We start from the raw sequence: 20,216 nt of genomic DNA, 5'->3' as shown, positions 1-20,216 counted from the left end.
ACCGTTACAGCGATGTTACGACCTTTACAATGGGCGTAACGGTGCTTACACGTCATTTTTTCCATAATGGCCATTATTGCCGTTACAATCCCATAATGTGTAACGTTTTGCCACCTTTCCGTTTACAACAACCTTTACAGCTCCATAACGGCCGTTATGGCATACCATGATTTGAAATCGAAGTTGTTTCTTTATAGACTTTGAAACTTGTATTTTGTTTTAGAAAGATGTCACCTACGTTGGGAACCATACTTGTTATTAATGTATTTATACGAGGTCGTTGTAATTGGTCTATGTAAGGACCTATTTTCAATGAGAAAGGAATTCATTTTTTTGAGCAAGTCTAACCGGTTGGACTATACCTTAGGTCCAACCAATATAGATTTTATTAATTTGAATTAATGTTAATAATTACTAGGTAGAAAGGAGTTATTTCGTGACTTGAAAAATAATATCATGCATTCTTGCCTTTATTATTACCTTTATAACACTATTTTTCTTTCCTTTATTTATTATTGGCAATAACATTTATTAATCACCAATAACCGAAGTGGTTGTACGGTCCAACAGGTTGGACTCGAGAGTTTCTCTATATAAAAAAAAAAACCTATTATTTCATGCAAATTTCTAGCAAAAGAGAGAGTTGAGCGATGCCTGTTTGGTTGTGAGTGAGTCTAATCCATACCAGCTGAGTGATTCCTGGTTCATCTGCAACTTATGGTTGTAGAAATTTCCAATTCTGACAGGTCTGTTGCTTGTGACTTTTTGGTACTTCTAGTTCATGAATGATTCTTATAATTTTTCTAGTAATTTTCATCTTACAAAATTTTATTCCATTCTAAATTCCATAAAAATTATTAAAATTCTTGAAGTAGCAGTTGCTTGAAAATGACGATTTTCTAAACAGTTTGAAATGTCCTAAAATTAGTGTCATTTGAATTTGGGTCTTATTTTCTCTTCTTCTTTTTTTTTTTTCTTGAAACAAGGCTTATCAAGGTTTGTTTTGGCTTTTGAATCACATCTATCAAAGTTGTACTCAAGAAGATTTACTATTTTGAATTTAATGTATTTAAGCTGTCCATTATAGTCCATCAGAGCAAGTCCATTGTAGTCCATCGTGACCACATTGGGCTGCATCAAAGTGGCATCAGAGCAAGTTCGATTTTGATGGAAGAATTTACAAATAATTCAATGTTCATTTCATCAAATTTGTGCAAACATTTAATATCTTTGAATGCCATCATGAAAAAGGTAGAATTTCCATTTTCTTCCTCCACTATCGTGATGGAAAGTTTCATTGATTAGAGTAAGACTTATTTTTTATGAAGAGGTTAATTCTGAAATTGAGTATCGAAAAAAAGTTGAAGAAATATTTGGATATAGTGTTATTGATGAAGAATGTAAGGTTGAGAAGACATGTGATGGTAATGCCATGATTTTGAAGATGGAAAGGTTTGGTGTGACAAAGAATTTTCAATACATAAATGATTTTTATAATTTTTATGGTAATTCATCATCAATTCTATTTTCATCTTACAAAATTTCAATCCATTTTGGATTCTAGAAATATTATTAAAATTCTTGAAGTACTAGTTGCCTGAAATTGGCGATTTTCTGGACAATTTCAAAACATCCTAAAATGGGCTCTGTGCATAATTGCATCCATTAGATGATCCTTACCATTTGATCAATGTCCCATAATAGACAGTCGGACAGAAAGTCCAAGGGCTTATGATTACAAATATTCCCTTGTCATCTTAACATCATTTCCTTTAGCATTTCATCCCCTTTAAGGCATGTGAACTCTTACATCAGTGGGCCACCAATCTTTATATGTTAGTCTAATCGATCATATGTACAAAATGAACTTAGAACTAGACTCACCTCGACTTTAAAAGATGGTCAGTGGGCCACCAATCTCCTTATGTTGCTGATTGATCATACACACACACCCTGAACTTAGAAATAGACTTGCATAGCTCTTGAAAGATGGTCAGTGGGCAACTAATCGACTTATATTAGTTTTATCGATCATGCATACATACTCTGAACTTATAACTAGATCTTCATTAGCTCTGGAAAGATGTCCATGGCGGAAACAGGAAGACCCAACAATAGATTTATGCTCTTCTGGTCTTTCCCAAGCGGTAGGAACGCGGCCACCTCCTTTTCTGGTAGAGTCACAGGTCCTGACTGCCTGGCCTTTCCCCAACCGAAATCAGCACTGATGAAAGACAGTCTGGTCCATGTAGTGATCAAAAGAGTACCCGTCAATGACGGCCTAGCTCTCGTCACCTCAAAGTAGTCAATTGCCGATCTGATATAGTCTTCTCTCACCAATTCGATTGCCTCTTGCACCATTTTAACTGCGGAGGCCAATGGCTTCTCTGCTAATTCACCTGCACTACACAGACAGCAAGTGAGGACAACGGCATTGCCAAAATACCCTTTTGACAGTGGCGGGTCGAATCTAGACCGCCTGTTGATTGCAAAGAGGAGTTTTGTCTGTTGGTGGGGTTCCATTTTCAGCGCCTTGCTTCGGGCTCGCCACACCAATGCCATGAGCAGCGTGAAGTTTGTGCAATTTGTTATGATCCCATCCTTCATCGCTAGTTTCTTGAGCAATGAGAGTGTCTTTTCGTCAAAACAGAAGGATCGGCACACTATTTCTTGCTCTTGGTAGAGGGTGGTGATGTTCGATACATCTTCGATCTCTGTGAATTTGTGGTGGGGGAATTCGATTTTGGGCAGTTGTCTAGATCTGAATATAGCTCTGTCTAGGAAGGGTGGAACCGTTAGCGGTAAGCCTCTGGCAGTTTCAGCCCATGAGTTTAGAAACTCCACTGCAGATATCCCATCAGCCATGCAATGGTTCATGGCTATTCCGAGAACAAACCCACCGCATTTAAACCGAGTCACCTGAATATTAAGAGACCAATGTAAAAGAGAACTGTGAAGAATTAAGGGAAACTAACTGAGGGCTGGATATACATTATGCATGCATGCATGTACATACATTAGTATGTTTATGCGTGCATGCATATCAAGATTGGCGCATCCATTCATTATAGCTACATGGTATGCATATTTGCATTCATAAATGGTTATAAAACCTCTGTCCTCAACAGATAGGCTGTCAATGGGTACCCGGACCTGCGAGTACCCAATTGACACTACCTGATTTTAATGGGTCTGGGTCCAACTTGTTGGATCTGTTAATAATTCGGGTCAGGTTTGGGTCTCACCCTTTTGGACCTGGTTAAACTGGGTCGAGTTAGGTCAAGTCGGTTTCAGGTCAGGTTGAGTCAATTCTAATATTAATAATATATATATATATATATATATATAGAGAGAGAGAGAGAGAGAGAGAGAGAGAGAGAGAGAGATATTATGGAGACTTATGCTGATTTACTCCCCCTGACAAGCTGATTTTAAATAAAATATAAAAAATTGATGGGACAAATAGAACTTGCGACCTCTATAATCTTGCTATCGAGTCAAGTCAGGTCATCTTCGAGTTGACTCGACATGAAGGAATATCGGGTCGAGTTTTTGGGTTTTTAAACTATGCTATAGACCTTATTGTTCTAAAAGTCACCTACTCAAATTGAAAATTGGCCTAGTCAACTTGATTTGGCGAGATTTTGAGCTAAGTCTTTAGGAAACTCAGTTTTAGTATCGACTCAGCCCCGAACAAGGTATTCAATAACGGTAATGGTGGCCATAATGGCTAGCCTTATGGTGATTACGTTACGGGCCAACTGAATTAACACACTTCCATGTGCACGTATGCATGCATGTCTAGAAAATGCATCTGGATTGTTGGTTGTGCATACATGTCTAGAAAAAAGAAGAATTACATTGTGTTGTGCATTGACTCTGTGTTATTGTTGTTTTTGTTAAATATAACCTTGAAAATATATATGTTTTTATTAAGTTTAGCTTAAAAATATGAGAAGAGGAGTTAATCGGAGAGAAGTCTAGAGAAACCCAGGGGTGGTCTATATAAATATTTGTACTTGGCAAAGCATTTGGTAATTAAGGAAAATTCCAAGTTCTATATACTTCCTAGGAGAGAAGTGCTCCTCAAATATTTTCATCTCTTCATTATTTCATCTTCATTTAGCTATATAAGTTAACAGGGCCATAACGGCCATAATGGCTGTACCGTAACTGTTCTTGAATACCATGCTCAGGAGGACCCATCGAGTCGACTCAATAACTCGGTCGACTAGACACAACTGGTAGAGACTTGGCCTGAGTTTTTAATTTTAAAAAATAGTATTATTATGAGCATGGGCAGCAAACCAGGACTTCCCCACCAAAAAGCTAGGTGCAACTTGGCTTTTGCATTTTGAGTTCTTTGATACTTATATAACATGCAATTATTTTTAATATTTATTACTATTCCTGGAAGTCTTAGTTTATATTTATTAGATATTGAGTCAAGAGTGGGGTTGATTCAACCCGACCGGACCTGACCCGGATGAATATTGAGTCGAGTCGCTTTGAGTTTTTGGGTTTTTAAGCTATGACGTAGACCTTACCTTGGATAGGCTCCGATCTCAAAAATCACATTGATCGAACAATCCTAACCATTTTCTTAGAGGACTTTTCAGCAAATAAAATCAATGGTTATAAAGGAAAATCAACTAAAATTCCATAGATCATCCTCTCTCTCTCTCTCTCTCTCTCTCTCTCTCTCTCTCTCTCTCTCTCTCTCTCTCTTCAATGAACAGGATCCTCTAATTGTGAAGGGTTTGAATCCTCCAATGGGTGCTTTTTCCTTTTCTTTTTTGGGCTATGGCCCATTGAAGGTAGGGCCTACTTGATGATCAGTTAATATATATGTATATATGCATGCATGTATTTACAATGTATATACCTGCACTGTCAACAGAGGTATTTCTAAGACATTCTTCGCTTCTGGAAACGTATGTACTAGCTTCCCCAGTGTCACAGGTTTCGGGATGGTGATGTCGCCTAACACTTCAATCTCATGGTTTGCAACTGCTTCCATGAACTGCACTCCTTCTCCGGTGCATTTCACGATCAGTTTCCCATCTGAACCGATTGTAAGGCTACTGGCGAACGGATAGAAATGGGCCAATACCTTGGATAAGGATTGCTTGAGCACTTCACTGGCATTGTCACTCTTTCTCTCATCTGCCTTAAAGCAGTGTACCATTGGCATGATGATAGCGATGTTCTGATCGAGGTTTGAGAGGAAATAGAACCCATTATCGGTTTTCTCAGAGGGCCGGACTAAGGTAGGCATGAACTTTGTTACTGTTAGTGCATCTCCATTCTCATGCAATCCCTCCATTTAAGCTGTTCTGTTTACATGAACCCATGTAAGTCAATCCACTCATGTTATGGACTAGAATACTCGTGCCGTTGTTTGTTCTTCAATTGTTGCTTGCAGAAGTCACAACATGGTGATCGAAACCATTAATCTGGCAGTCTTGTAGGCTCCACCATGGATGGTGACATGCATGGTTTGAAATATCCATATTGCATCAGCTGATACAGCCTCTCAAATTTCTCAACATTCTCGTTGTTTCTGATATTTTTCTGCAAATTATTTACTTGGCCAGTACAAATATAATATATACCATGTGGCCAGTCCACTGTGGGTCCTATCAGATGAACGGTCTGGATCACCTTGTGACAAGGCACAAGAAACAAGCAACAGTGGGAGAGCAGTGCTGGCAAACCTTGTACAATACATGAAAAACAAAAAGATATTTGATTTTGAATGTGTTTTTACCTCATAGCATTGAAGAAAAATATTGAAATCTAAGTCCAAACAGGCCCAAAATAAAATAAAATAAAATAAAAATAAATTTAGATACCTATGAAGAGAAATATTGAGTTCTTGAGTCCAAACAAGCTGAAGAGACTGGTGCTTTTTATCTTCTCAAACACATGCTATTATATAGACGATTTCTATGGTTTAACCATTACTACTCAGGTGTTTCATTGGCCGAAAATGCTGGGTCCCACTTTTAAATTGATGGGGCCCATCCAAATAGAAAGAGGAAAGGCAAATTGGGTGGCTCCCATTACTTGGGACCGGATTAGATACTGAACGCTTCAGTAGCCAGTAGCCTGGCTACTGAAGCGACGTGGTGAAACACAATTCGTTGAATACAAAGAGCATATTCCCTTACAATTAATGCTCTTTTTCTTGGAATTCCGTTAGCCGTCTCTCTCCGTTTGCGCGCACTCGACCACGTAAGGGTAAGGGTAAACGTTATTTTCAAATTATTTCTTTTCCTACTGAAGTGACGTCGCTACTTTCCATGGGCGCCACCATGATGTATGTATTGTATCCACACCATCCATTCATTTCGTGATGTCATTTTAGTGCATAATTCAAAGAATGAGAAAGATCCAAATTTCAAGTCCACCCCACTATAGAAAACAATGGAGATTGAACGCCTTTCATTAAAACCTCTTTGGGCCACAGAAGCTTTCAATCAAGCTAATATTTATGCTTTACCTTATTCCATGTCTTTTTTAACTTATAAAAAGGTTGGATCTCAAATAAACATCATGGTCGGCCCAGGAAGGTTTCAATTGGTGGCCGTCACCTCCCACTGTTTTCTATGGTGGGGCCACTTGAACTTTGGATCTGCCTAATTCTTTTGCTCACACCCTAAAATGATCTCTCCAAATGGATGGATGGTGTGGATACAACACATACATTATGGTGGGGCCCAAAGAACGTGGTGACGTGACATCGGTGGCAAGACTCGTGACCGTATGGTTCAGTAGCCAAACCGCCTCCCAACTCTATTTAATTTCTCATCCTCTACAAATTACTAAAATGTGGTCAGATGAGTATTAGAAGTAGTAACATGTCTAAGTGGCACCCACCGTCATGTTTTTGATAAATCTATCCCGGCCATCAATATTTCTAGATTACGTGACAACATGGACCTAATAATGATAAATCTCCATTGTTTTCTATGGTGGGGTGTACTTGAAAATTGGATCTTTCTCACTATTTGAATTATGTCCTAAAATGACATCACGAAATAGATGGACAGTGTGGATACAATACATACATCATGGTGGCGCCCATGTAAAGTGGTGGCTTCACCTTAGTAGGGGGAGCTAAGAAAAGAAATAACTTGAAAATAACGTTTACCCTTATATGGTCGATTGCGTGCACCGCCAAAGGGAGAGAGACGTTTAACGGAACTCGAAGGAAAAGAGCATTAATAGCAAGAGTCTGTAGACTCTGGATCCTCTGTTATCAGGTCAACAGAGAATTCCTGATACCCAAATTCTCATTGGTCCACGTCGCCACTTACTAAAAAAATAAAAAATATATAAAACAGCTTCGGACGCCAAACCATTAGGGTAACAGGAATTCTCTGTTGCCATGATAACAGAGGATCCCGACTCTAATAGCAACGGAACAGGCTCTTGATATTCAACCAATTGTATTTCACCACGTCACTTCAGTAGCCTCTTGGCTACTGAAGCATTGAGTATCTAATCCGCTCCCCCATTACTTCGGGGGTGGGAGTCTGGGCACTGCCAAATCATTTTCTAACCTTAACCGACAGTGGTAAGTCATTGTCCCAGAAATGTAGGCATCAAGGACATGATCGGTACCATTCATCAGTTAGGCCCAATGATGACGGTTTCCTAGATCAAGTCTCAAACGGATTGGACATCTTAACCATCCGATTAGTTAAATATAACTAGTCCAGTGTAGGCCACTCATCCGGGAATGAAGATTACGTGTATATCATCAGAGCCGCTCATCGGGCAATTCCAACTTCACAGATGCCATTTATGGAAAATCAAGCCAATTCGATTATTGGATGGGCCATACATGTACATTGAGTGCAGACAGATTGTCAAATTCTCTCAACGGTTGGTCTGTTATGTACGTGTATTGCCCATCTGATGACCATTGGGCTTGATTATTTAGATATGGCATTTTGATGGTTAGGATTACCTGATGAACATCTCAGATATCACAAACACTTGGCTGTGATGAAGTTTGTCATGCTCCGTTTTGCAGCATTATCATCAATGCAATCAGACGGCACAAGAGAAAGATTAATTGCAGGGTCCCGTGAAGCTAATCCTACTTGCACCCTGCATCTACACGTGCAAAACCTATGAGCCACCACACATGCCCCTATGCAACACGCGTGTGAGATCCAGTCCGTTCATCAGGCAGGCTTGCAATGAATGTTCCTTGACCCCAAAACATGACCGGAAGACTCATCAGGTGGAGACACACCTGTGCGATGAAATCGATAATGGTACATTCAAATTTCATTCAGGCCCACCTAATGAGTGTGCCAGCCAATTTTAGGATAGGACATACATCCCATCGCATGTCTAATGCACGTCTGGATCTCACACATGTGCCAAGATATCACATTTTGCCATTCCCAGGAAATGTCATGGTAATTGGGTAAAAGAATCAGTATCAATTTTCAATGTTCTTTGTTAACCCAAGCTTGAAACTAAAGATTTCAATACCTTCAAATGGAAATACCATACTTTGGGAAAAAAATGACAGATTTAATAAATGATGGTTCACCATTTCGTGTGGTACCAATCAATGGTATCAATGCTTCGCAATAAATGATTAGTTTTGTAACATGTCCATCTGGATCGGGGGAGGTCACATCGTAGATGGGCCGGTGATCGAACAGAGCGATCCATAGTTTCTAACCATACTCTCAATGACATGTAGCCCATTAAAATTAGTATGCCTTATAGCTGTTCGTATATTTGTAATCGAGAAAAGAGAGACATTTCATGTTTGTGATCAAGAAAAGAGAGACTTTAAAATAATAATAATAATTTTTTTATAAAAAAAAAAAAAACACGCATGATCATTGCACGATTGTCATGTGTGAGTAAGTATGTGTGACACTAAGCAATGTACTCAAAAAGTTACATAAAAACCCGTTGATACTGAAAATTTTATAATCTAAGATATGCATGACAAGGCCGTTTTATACCATTATACTTTTTAGGAGACGATCAATACTTTGAGGGTTAAGAAATGGGTTATTTCATAATTAGAAGGAGATCATAACATGTGATATAAAGAATCCAAATTTGACTAGAATATGACCGAGTAACCTTTGAGGATGGTCAAGGAAATCTTTGTGAAACTGCAAGGAAACCCACCGCTTCTAAGTCTATATAAGCATCCTTTGATAAAGAACTCCAAGTCCATGTTGAAAGGAAATGTCCTTAGCGCAAGACAAAATGTTCTCCTTAACTGACTATCATCTCCTTCGAAAATCACCTGATCAATGCAACATTAGTGGCTAAATAGTTAGATCAACATTAGTTTTGATCCTAATTCAACTAGTTCAGTGCCTGTAGCCACAAGTGTTCAATTAAAATCGATTGGAGTACAATTTTAGAATATCTGACACTATTCCTAATCGCACATGTTTGATTGAATATGAGTCGTTTGTTAACATACATAACCTCATGCCTCATTGAATAATAATGAGTTATTAAAATTTATTTAAGATTTATACCTCTTAGCCTGATTTCTTAGTACCAGTTGAGTCCAACGACTTGAATGATTTTAGTCTTTTCAATCGATGCCTAATCTGTCAATCACCACTAAGGTTGAATGATCGTAATCTTCCGATCAATACACATGGAAAGTGGTGTATGTTGATCATGCTACAAATGTTTCAGTCTTTAATCTATTATAACCATCATGTGAGTCCCACCCTCATTTGGCCATCCCTCTTAAAAAATCACTTTAGTTGAATCATCCTAACCTCTATTAGATGCCTAGGAAAATGAAATGATCATATTAATTATATATTAGAAATGGAAAAATCAATGGTATAAACATCCATTATTCCTCATCCCTCTAAAATAGTCACTTTGGACTATATTTCTAATCCTCCAATCAAGGTAAGAAAAATGGACGCTCCATATTAACTATATTATAAATTGTCATTATTAATGTAGCCCATCCATCATGTGAGTCCCCCACCTTTCATTATCTATCTCTTTCACCTATAAAAAAAAAAAAAACTCCAGTCTAAAAATGCCATCACAAGATTTAGGAATCATTGACGTGTATTTGAGTGAAATCCATTTTCTGCACTGATTTTGGGTCCCCATCATACTCTAACCTGCCGGATTGACCCGATATTTGGGCCAAGAATTGTAATAGACGGGCCCACCTGATGGATGGCTCGGATTTCATACTGTGCCAGTTTACCATGGAGATGGACTGCGTTATTGACAACACATGCACATGTGAACGGGAGATAACAAAAATCTTAAAAGCTCAAGATAATCAACGGCCGTCCTTATCTCCTTTCTCTAAAAAAAAACTCATCATTTAAATTTCTGTGTATGGTATGGTGGGCCACCATCATTTAATCGAGGCATTTCCAAGTTCTTGTAAACCACCACCGTTGATGCTTTCTTTCCATTTGCAATAGATCTTTTCACTTCGAGGGTCCCCATCTTTGTGGTGCATGATCACCCTCTTTACATCCAAAGTGAAAGTGATAAATTATGGGGTCCTGATGGCCATAGTTTGGTGATCCATGCCGTTGATCTGATGGGCCCTGCTGATGGACTGATGACCCAAAAACTCTCCTTATTGGAAGATCCCAACGCTTGGGTCAGTGGCTTAAAATTAGATGGCTAACAAAGAAAGTCAGCAACGGGTTAGTAAAATGGCCAAATCTTGGATGCATAAGATTTAAAAAATCTTGATGGTTTTTAGAGATACCTCATCAACGGTGGGACTCATCAAATCAACGGCCTAGATCATCAAAACTAGCCCCCCAATTGTATGGATGGGACGCACAGATACTATTGGTGTCCTGAGGAATCAGGATCATTGAATAACTCCATCTACTAGTTAGATGATTGATATTTTCAATCTCCTTTTAATGTGTCTCAACAATTTAAGCACTGAAGGCATCTTTTATTTATTGTTCCCTTCATCGAGACTCTACATCAATGCATCACTAGTCTGACAGTATATCCTACTTAGGGCGTGTTTGGATGCGCTATCGAATTGAAATGTGTTTATTAGTCTACTAATATGGGCCTGATTTTGAAGCCCATTTGAGAAGCAGGTAAGTCCAGGGCCTATGTTTTCTAGTGGGGCCCACATGAGCCCAAGGAAATGCACCTCCGTGCAGTTTCATGCACAGGTTTGGGCCTCCATCAAAGGCTTGATTAATCAACGGTGGATGGCCTGGGCCTGGGCCTGACTTTCAGGGCTCTTGATAATCAGGTGGGGCACACCGTACGCTGACCTTCAAGTTTCATGCGTGTGGCCAACTTTGTCCATTATGTGGACCACCTTGATGTGGACCATTCATTATATGGGACCCTCTTCAATATGGATCGTTCATCATGTAGACGCACCTTTGATGTAACGCTCCATCACGTGGGCCCACCTTTAATGTCCACCACCCATTACATGGGTCCCACCTTTGATGTGGACCGTCCATCAAGTGGGGCCCACTTAAAGTGGATGGTCCACACTTTGATGTGGGTCATCAATCATGTGGGGCCCACCTTTGATGTGAACCACGCATTATGTACATTTTAGGGCTCACACTTCTATCTGCAATGGAGACTCATTAAGTATGGCCTGATTTAGAAGTCCATTCACCAAAAGGGTGGGCCCATCTTCCCTATCTGAGCCTAAGTACATGCCCCTTCATGCTATTATATGGACCGGTTTCGGCCTACAATCGAAGACCCGATGGAAAAATGGTGGATGCCCTTAGGCTTGACTTTGAGGCCCGTTGATAGTCGGCTGGCGCATGCCTCGATACAGAAATGTTTCTATCTTTGATAGAGGTCTGTCGAATATCTGCCTGATTTTGAAGCCCATTAAATAAACCGGTGGGCCATCCTGAGCCTGAGAACATGCCCAATCATGCTTTTGCATGAACCATCAGGGCCTAAAATCAAAGGTCCGATTAATAAACAGTGGTAGGGCCCATGTCTGATTTTAGGCCCATTGATATTAGAGGGGATTAGGATCATAGACGACCTGTCGCCACTCGTAATTTGAGGACTTCACCTTATTATGAATGCTATGAGATGCCATTCTAGTTCACAATTAAATTCACTTGTGCATCCAAACACAGACTTACATAAGTCATATATTACATAAAATTGAATGTTTCAATTTGAACTTCTTTACCAATCTTTTTCTGGTCCACTGATACAATTAAGTAGGATGCTTTGCTGTGTTAGATGGCCCGCTATGCGCTGACCAGATGATCTGATCGCAACGGCCCAGTAAAAATAACGAAAGAAAAACAAGCGAAACGGCATAGATCTGTGTCCATCACAACATCAACCGCGATCGAAAGGAGTCTTCAGAGAGATCTCGCCGAAAAAGGACTTTAGGTGGTTCAATCCCAGGCACCGTTTAGCCCAATGGGCCAGACTCAAGCCTCGTGACCGGTTTTATAATTAAGATGAGCCCGGGCCTCATGTAATGGCCCAGTGGGCCCAAGCTAGTTGATACTCTTTTAAGGATGGCAAAGAAAAATCTAATAGTGATAGGGCTGTACATTGAGCTGAGTCAAGTCGAGGTGGGCCAAGCTCAGCTTGACTCATCTGTGCTCCACTCAAGTTCGAGCTCGAGCTCACCCGCGAGCTCAACATTGGAGCTTGACTTGTTTACCAAAGCTTTCGAGTTGAGTTCAAGTCGAGTCGAGCTTACCCAACGCAGCGCCCAACCCGTACCCGACTCAACCCAGCGCCCAACCCAACCTAAACCGACTCAAGCCAACACCCAACCCAGTGCCCAACCCATACCCAACTCAAGCCAACATCTAACCTGACCCAACCCAATGCTCAACCCACACCCGACTCAAGCCAGCATCCAACTCGACCCAATCCAGCACACAAACCGACCCAACCCAAATCAAACAGAAAATCAAATATTCATTGATATAAAAAAAATTTAAATAAATCATTTATGATAAAGGAAGGTAACCTACCTTTGTGGTGGGTGTTGACTACTGAGAGAGAGAGAGAGAGAGAGAGAGAGAGAGAGAGAGAGAGAGACAGAACTGAAGTGAGTGGTTAAGTGTTGAGTTGGGTCAAGACGAGTCAGCCAGATGTCGAACGAGTGGCCGAGTGAGGATTAGGGGGGAGAGAGAGAGAGAGAGAGAGAGAGAGAGAGAGAGAGAGAGTGTGTGTGTGACAGAACTGGAGCAAGTGGTTAAGTGTTGAGTCGGGTCGAGACGAGTCAGCCAGATGTCGAACGAGTGGCCGAGTGAGGATCAGGAGAGAGAGAGAGAGAGAGATAGAGAGAGAGAGAGTCAAGTTCAAGTTCAAGTTTGAGTTCGAGTCGAGTTGCACTATGCTCAAACTCGGCTTGTTTTCCAATCGAGCTAGGTAGTATGAAGCTTGACTCGTCCCAAGTCATCCTTTAAGCTGAGACAATCCGAGCTAACTCGAGCCAAGCTGAACGAGCTTTTCGAGCTAGCTTGACTCATGTACAACCCTAAATAGAGATGTGTACATGGGAAAAAATGGGTCAGGTGGGCCCATAGGTGAACTAGCTCGACCCATTTCTAAGGGAGGTTTGGCCCAGGCTAAATGAGTAGTGGGTTGGCCTTCGGTGCGAAAATGCGGCCCCACACCACATAGAAGAATGGGGATGAGATGTCAATAATATGTTTTTGAATGGGGCCACCATGGTGAAAATATACAAAAATCAGCTTGATACAAAACTCAGGTGGGCCATAATGTGTGAACTTAGTAGTTTTGGGAGTGATTTGTTTTTTGAAAAATATTCAAAATTTTCAAATTTTTGGGATTTTGCCGCCAAAACGATTTTCGAGAAATTCAAATCTCAAAAGTGCAGTGTGTGCTTTTAATCCCACATCGGAAATGGTAGAAAACTTTTTGGGATTTATATGTGGATGTGTGGGTAGTATTCTTACTTGGATGTTTTGGAGATGGAGATGCTCGGGTTACGCACTGGAACACACATGCACACGCGCATGCGTGCTCAGGCATGGGCACGGCGAGGGCGAGGGCGAGGGTGTGGGTAGTGTGGTTGTACTTGCGCTAGTTGGCGCACTTTGCACTTCGCATGTGCACATCATGTCATAGAGTAGTCGCTCCGTCGCGAGATGGTGCGATAGGTCTGGTCAGAGCCTTAGTGCAGTGGGTCTGAAATGAGTCAGGACTTTATAGGTGATTAAGAACGGTCAGATCATAAATCTGAAACGTTCAGCAATTTCTGAAAATGGCTAGCTGCCTTGAAAGCCACAACGGTCCAAAAATGGATGGGCCATGATGTTCCAACTGTCAGATCTTGTGATTCGACAACCAGAAACGATTGGAATTAATGGTCAACGGTCAGTATTGACATATAAGCTATCTCAAAAATCATTGGCACGCCCCTAGGGAAGGTACATATTGATGTGAAGAACATGAAGAAGAAGCGGAGTCGGGATGAGTACATCATGCACTTGTATGGAAAGCTCATTGAGTGGAGATGCGACAGCAGTATGTCTGCTTCAGACTTGATCACCGTGTACCGGTTGCTCCATCACATTTATATGTACAATGTATACCCAAGGACGGGCAACCGTACGGAGTGCAACCGCTATATGATTGAGTTCCTTTACCAAGTGAGCCAAGGAGAACAAATATGCCTCCCCAACATCATACTTACCCAAATTGTGAAAGCAGCAACATCAACTTGGGGCGAATGCAAGACTTCCGTTTGGTCGTTTGATTTGTAGGATTGCTCGCAAATACGGGATCAGAGGATCCAATGGGGACTCTGAACCGGTGAAAGTCATCGATGAGAACACACTCAACCACATGAAGGTGGGCCCAAAGCAAAAGCTAGCTAGGCTCAAAGAATTTAGGGATGAAGTTGATGAGGAAGAGGAGAGCGAGGGAGAAGACAGAAGCGAAGAGGAAACCGAGGCCGAGAAGGGAGGAACGAGCGAAGAACCCCTTGCCCCACAAGAAATGTGAGAGCACCTGGATGAGCTTGAGGCCATGCTCAACCACATGAAGGTGGGCCCAAGGTAAAAGCTAGCTAGGCTCGAAGAATTTAGGGATGAAGTTGATGAGGAAGAGGAGAGCGAGGGAGAAGACAGAAGCGAAGAGGAAACCGAGGCCGAGAAGGGAGGAATGAGCGAAGAACCCCTTACCCCACATGAAATGCGAGAGCACCTGGATGCACTTGAGGCCATGCTTGACAGGTAGGAGAATTGAGCAAGAAACTATACTGCATGATGAAAGCTATCTTATGCTGCATATAGAAGGAGGGAGAACCCTCTCCTTCGCTTGACTCGAAGGGCCAGTAGGTCCCAACCCTAGTTATCGTAACCTTATTAGGATTAAAGAAGTTATTGCTCTTTCCTTTCTTGTTGCTTACATATGTTACTTCGTCATAGTTGCAATTTCATTTCCTTCCTATGTTATGTATGCGGGATGTCTTTGTTACGTCAATTTTGTCGGTCGATGTAATGTAAAGCCTCATATTATGAATGAAATATTATAGTTAACAAATTTGTACGAATGGATGATTAAGCATGGTAAAACTTGCGGTGATTACTTGCCTTATGAAAGTAAATCACATATGTGTTGCCGTGTGATATCATGTAACTCTTTAACCATACCTAATGTGCCCTATGTTGAATATAGGGAATGTCTCTTAAGAGTAATTGGACCATGATACGTCTTGCACATGGCGGATTGGTCGACGGACAGGGCCCTAACTTGGGTCCAAATAGCGAGACAATGCCGGACTCACAACTGGCCATCGGCACTATGGATGGGCCAATGCCGAATGTGCTGCCGGTTCTAGGCCAGAACCACTCCTCTTCTTCGGCGCCACCTGTGCCTCAGGCAACCCCACCCCTAGATATGATGGGGCAGATGTTGCTTTTGATGCAACATCAAGAACAGGTCCTAGCGGCGATAGCAGGGGCCATTGTGCAAAACATGAACGTGGCCCCACCAGCGCAACATGTGCAGGCTCCCAAGATAATGGCCGCACGTGGGCCATTTAAGCATTTTCAATGCCTCCGTCCTCCCACATTTGTGGGTACCCATCGGCCCGAGGAGGCTGAGTATTGGTTCAACCAAATATCCAATATGATAAGGCCATTACACTGCTTCGAGGCAGAGTAAGTAGAACTCGTCACCTACGGGTTCGAAAAAGAGGCTGACATATTGTGGGACAGTGTTCTAAGGACCGTTCTCGCGGTATTCGTGTGGACGTGGGATGAGTTCGAGACACACTTTCATGAGAAATACTTCCCTCTCACTTATCGTAATGAGAAAGAGGGCGAATTCTTCCACCTCGAACAGGGAAGAATGACAGTGGCGAAGTATGAGAACCACTTCACGGAGCTATCCAGATATGCTCCCCTAATCATGGCTAATGAGTCAATAAGAATGCGGCGATTTTCTGAGGGTTTGCGGGTTGACACCCACACCAAGATGTGTTATGCTAGCATCCACACGTATTGTGAGCTGTAAACATATCCCTGCGATATGAGTAAGACGGTGAGTGGGTGTCCTGAGCACGCTTACCAATGGGCCTGAGGCCTAGGGCCGATTTGCAGACTTGGCCGCTTCTCGACAAGAGGCCGCGTGTGAGCTCACCTTCAAGGCTAATGGCTCCGCCGGCATGTGCACCTACTGTAATAGAGTGGGCCACACTGACCCCTTCTACTTCACCAAGATGAAGGATAATGGCTATGTGTTGCCCCAAAGGATCAACCGCCAACCCCCGCATGTTATTTCAGCCCCTTCTTTGCGAGTCGTGGCACCAGCACAACAATTCAATCAGTCTCCTATATTCCAAAATAGGCCGCTCCAACGGCCTATAACAGCGACGCTTAACTGTCTGCAACAGGCTCGTGAACATGCACTTGCTGCTGAGGCAGCCAAATCAGCAGCTGTGGTACCACTAGCATTCAAAGTCACGACCCACAACTAAGGTATACCTGTGTTTCTTTTAGTGGACACTGGATCCACTGTTTCTTTTGTAACGCCCTGGAAATCAGGGGTCGCGCATACGCTCAACTCCCGAGTTCCCAAGAGTTACTTTTAACAGATTTTCATTAATATGCATTTTATCCGTTTTAGTTACGCAGCCTGGAATTTCCTAGAACATGAAACATGATCACGCAAGTCTACTGAAATGAAAGAGGTCTATCATACATACAAGTCCAAAAATATAAATGAGTCGCGCAAGGCATTACCCATCCAAAACAACAAAGAATGCTATATCCTAAAAAAATAATACGGCTGAGCCCACAGCCCAGCAATCTCAATCCTGCCCCTCAAGCCGATGGAGAGCCGTCCATCGACTGGAAGTAAGATAGCTCGTCCTCCTCGTCGAGGCTCGCCTCGCCAGGCTCCTCTAGTCCTGAGTCACCTGCATCTATGAACGGGTCTGGTTAGTGTTTTAAAACACCGTCCCGGAGTGGGAGTGAGTGATCAACTCAGTGGGTGCTATTAACCTTAAGTTATCGCAGACATCAATTATAATATGACCTCAATAAAAAGTAGTCAAGCAAAAACATCTAACTAATCTTATTAATATACATGTATGCAGGATGATATGATGCATGCCCTCACCATAACGTTCCCTCGAGCGACTCCATCTAACGATCGTGTATGACAACACTTCCTCAGCACGACCTCGACTGCCGAGTCACCACCCTAACTAGTGCGACGCAATGCAATCGTGTTAGCCGAGTTATTAGTTAGGTTCATTCATCCAGTAGATTGGGAAATCTGGTACACCCCACGTATTAATGCCCTAAACTGGGTGCGAGGCCAAGACCCCCAATGCGTGAGGCTGGGACCCCACGGTCCGTGATCCCGTTGGGTTCCTCATCCTCGACTTTAGGCACATAAGGAGTGCTGAGAGAAAGGGATCGCTCGCGGTCACTACGGGGAGCCGCGGTACCCCAGCGTAGGCCGACAGCTCGGACACAGTATCCCATTCCACCATACCCAGTTCATGAGGCTGTGGACCAATTTCAAGTGGGTTATTGATGAGCTACAATGGTTGTAGGGTGTTCCAAGTTCCATACATGTGTAAGCAAACAAGGTTAACAAACAAAGTTGGTCAGACAGTAGGCTAGACCGCACGAGTCGGGCGAGCGTGAGACAAGTGACATCGAGCACAAGAGACCCATGTAGTGAAACTATAGCCACCCGAACACACCCGCCCAAACCCACGGGTCTAGCCATAGCATAGTCCTACCGATGGGACTACCGTCTCTCCTCAAGTTCCTGACCAACCTAAGAGGGTGAGGGGATCCATAACCTATCAACTATCCAAGTTATCAACAAGCATAATCATATCATATTCTCAGGCATCTCAACCATACAAAAATGGTTATTCCTGCAAGTAAGCAAACATTAGCAAGAAATAAAGTGCATGTGAGAGTGTGGGTTTGTGAGGAAGTTAAACACTTCCTCCATCTTGAGAAATCATATGCAGAAAGGTAATGAATCATACATCCTATGAAGCAACAACACATGGAAAAATCAAACAAGACATGAACATGTAATCATCCATACACCAAATCATGTGAGAGGCAAGAACAATCATCATAAGAGTCAAACCTACAATTCCATATTATTTCAACAAACCTACAATCCCTAGGGTTTCTCAAGATTCTCCAAATATGGCATCCAAGCAATCAAAATCATTAATCTCATACTAAAATTGGTACTAGGCCACCTAAGAATAATAGTCCGCACCTATGGGTTATTAGAGATTCGAAAAACACCCAAAAAAAGAGGGCTTTCGGGTCGATTGGCCGAAATCCTTAAAACAAGTTATTGCATATTAGAATTTCAAGCCAACCCCATCTTAATACATGAATTTCAAGAGGAATGGGTGAAAGATCTTACCTACACAACCCCCGGGCGATTGTTGAGGTTAAGGAGGAGAGTTTCTCCTTGTAAGAGAGGTAAGGAGTTGGAAGGGTTGACCCTCTTGGGCCCCACTTCGATCTAGGGTCCACCTTGTATCTCCTTCTCTCACACTATCTTCTCCTCTTAGCTCCTTTACTCTCTTTCTCTCTTGGTGGTTGTCGTAAATGAGAGAGAGTTATGAGAATTAGGGTTTATTCCCTAGACTTGGGCCCTTTGGCCTTAAGTTCCCATACTTGCCCAAAATAGCTTTCTAGGTCTCCATATGGGATTTGGGGTAGACCCAACACATCTTTTAGCCACCAAATTTGGTAGGTAGGTGCCCTATGGCCCAATGAGGGGTCATATAAAGTTTGGGAACAAACGGATGAATGGTTATGGGGTTTGAGTCAACGGTTCTGATCTTTAAATAGCCCTGTGGGGTCCGTTCTGGTGATTGGAGTGGTTTTGGTAGCCCCCTGACCATGAAACTTGTAGGATAGATACTTCATGGCCCGATGAAGGGTCATACAAAATTTGGAGACGATCGGATATGGGGTTTGGTCGTACGGGTCCGATTTGTAATCAACGGTCACCGTTCCTCGATCGGGTCCCAGAGTTCGTGGATGGATGTAGAAAAATTTATTAGATCTCCCCTGAAAATATAGAAGAGATCCGACGGCTGGATAGCCTAGTATCTCGGTTTCATTTGCGAGCGCTAGATTTCGATCCTAGCATTAGTGGGATGCATTTAGTTAGTATTAGATCCCACTTCTAGGTGTCCACTGGGTTCGTGGTCCGCGATGGTCCTCAAGCCGAGTGAGATCTATGGTTCCCTAAATTTTTAAAATTTGTTAACCTTCCTGCGTCGCGGTGTAACTCCTACAGGCTGTTGCTAAGTGCAAACGAGTCATCTGGCTTGACGGCCCACACCGAGTCCTGTCATGACCCATCTGGTTTATTCTAATGGGCTAATCCTAGATTGATTAGCTTATGGTACCCCACCGCGAATGGTTTAAATGAACGGTCCTGCGGAAAGTCCTACGTGGACGCCCTAAGACACTATTCTAGCTGGACGGGATGTTACATCTTTGATATCATGCTCCACGGTCAAGCGCATACGGTCGGGTGGTACCCCTATGATTAGGGTGACGGTCATCGTCGTGGTAGGGACCTTCTCGGACACCACTGAACTATGTAAGAGTTGCCTTATAGACTTAGGGAGCAGAGTGGTGTACATTGACCTAATTGTAACCAAGATCTACCATTACAACGTCATCCTCGGCATGGATTGG

At 42.3% G+C, this 20,216-nt stretch overlaps 2 protein-coding genes across 2 annotated transcripts in view; one reads left to right on the top strand and one right to left on the bottom strand.

Moving 5' to 3' along the window:
- LOC131219459 (glucose-6-phosphate 1-dehydrogenase, chloroplastic-like) overlaps nucleotides 1–20,216 on the top strand; it is a 56,847-nt gene that overhangs the window by 9,850 nt on the left and 26,781 nt on the right. The gene's annotated exons all lie outside the window — the stretch shown is intronic.
- Nucleotides 1,859–5,487, bottom strand: LOC131219461 (omega-hydroxypalmitate O-feruloyl transferase-like). Its single transcript, XM_058214609.1, has 2 exons — nucleotides 4,886–5,487; nucleotides 1,859–2,919 (listed from the first exon to the last, which is right to left on the bottom strand). The coding sequence occupies exons 1-2, from the start codon at nucleotides 5,324–5,326 to the stop codon at nucleotides 2,059–2,061; spliced, it is 1,302 nt and encodes a 433-aa protein (XP_058070592.1). The 5' UTR covers nucleotides 5,327–5,487; the 3' UTR covers nucleotides 1,859–2,058.

Source organism: Magnolia sinica, chromosome 11 (assembly GCF_029962835.1).
Source record: "Magnolia sinica isolate HGM2019 chromosome 11, MsV1, whole genome shotgun sequence".
NCBI classification, from domain to species: Eukaryota; Viridiplantae; Streptophyta; class Magnoliopsida; order Magnoliales; family Magnoliaceae; genus Magnolia; species Magnolia sinica.
Note: the sequence above shows the minus strand (reverse complement) of the source record. Positions and strands in the feature narration are given on the sequence as shown.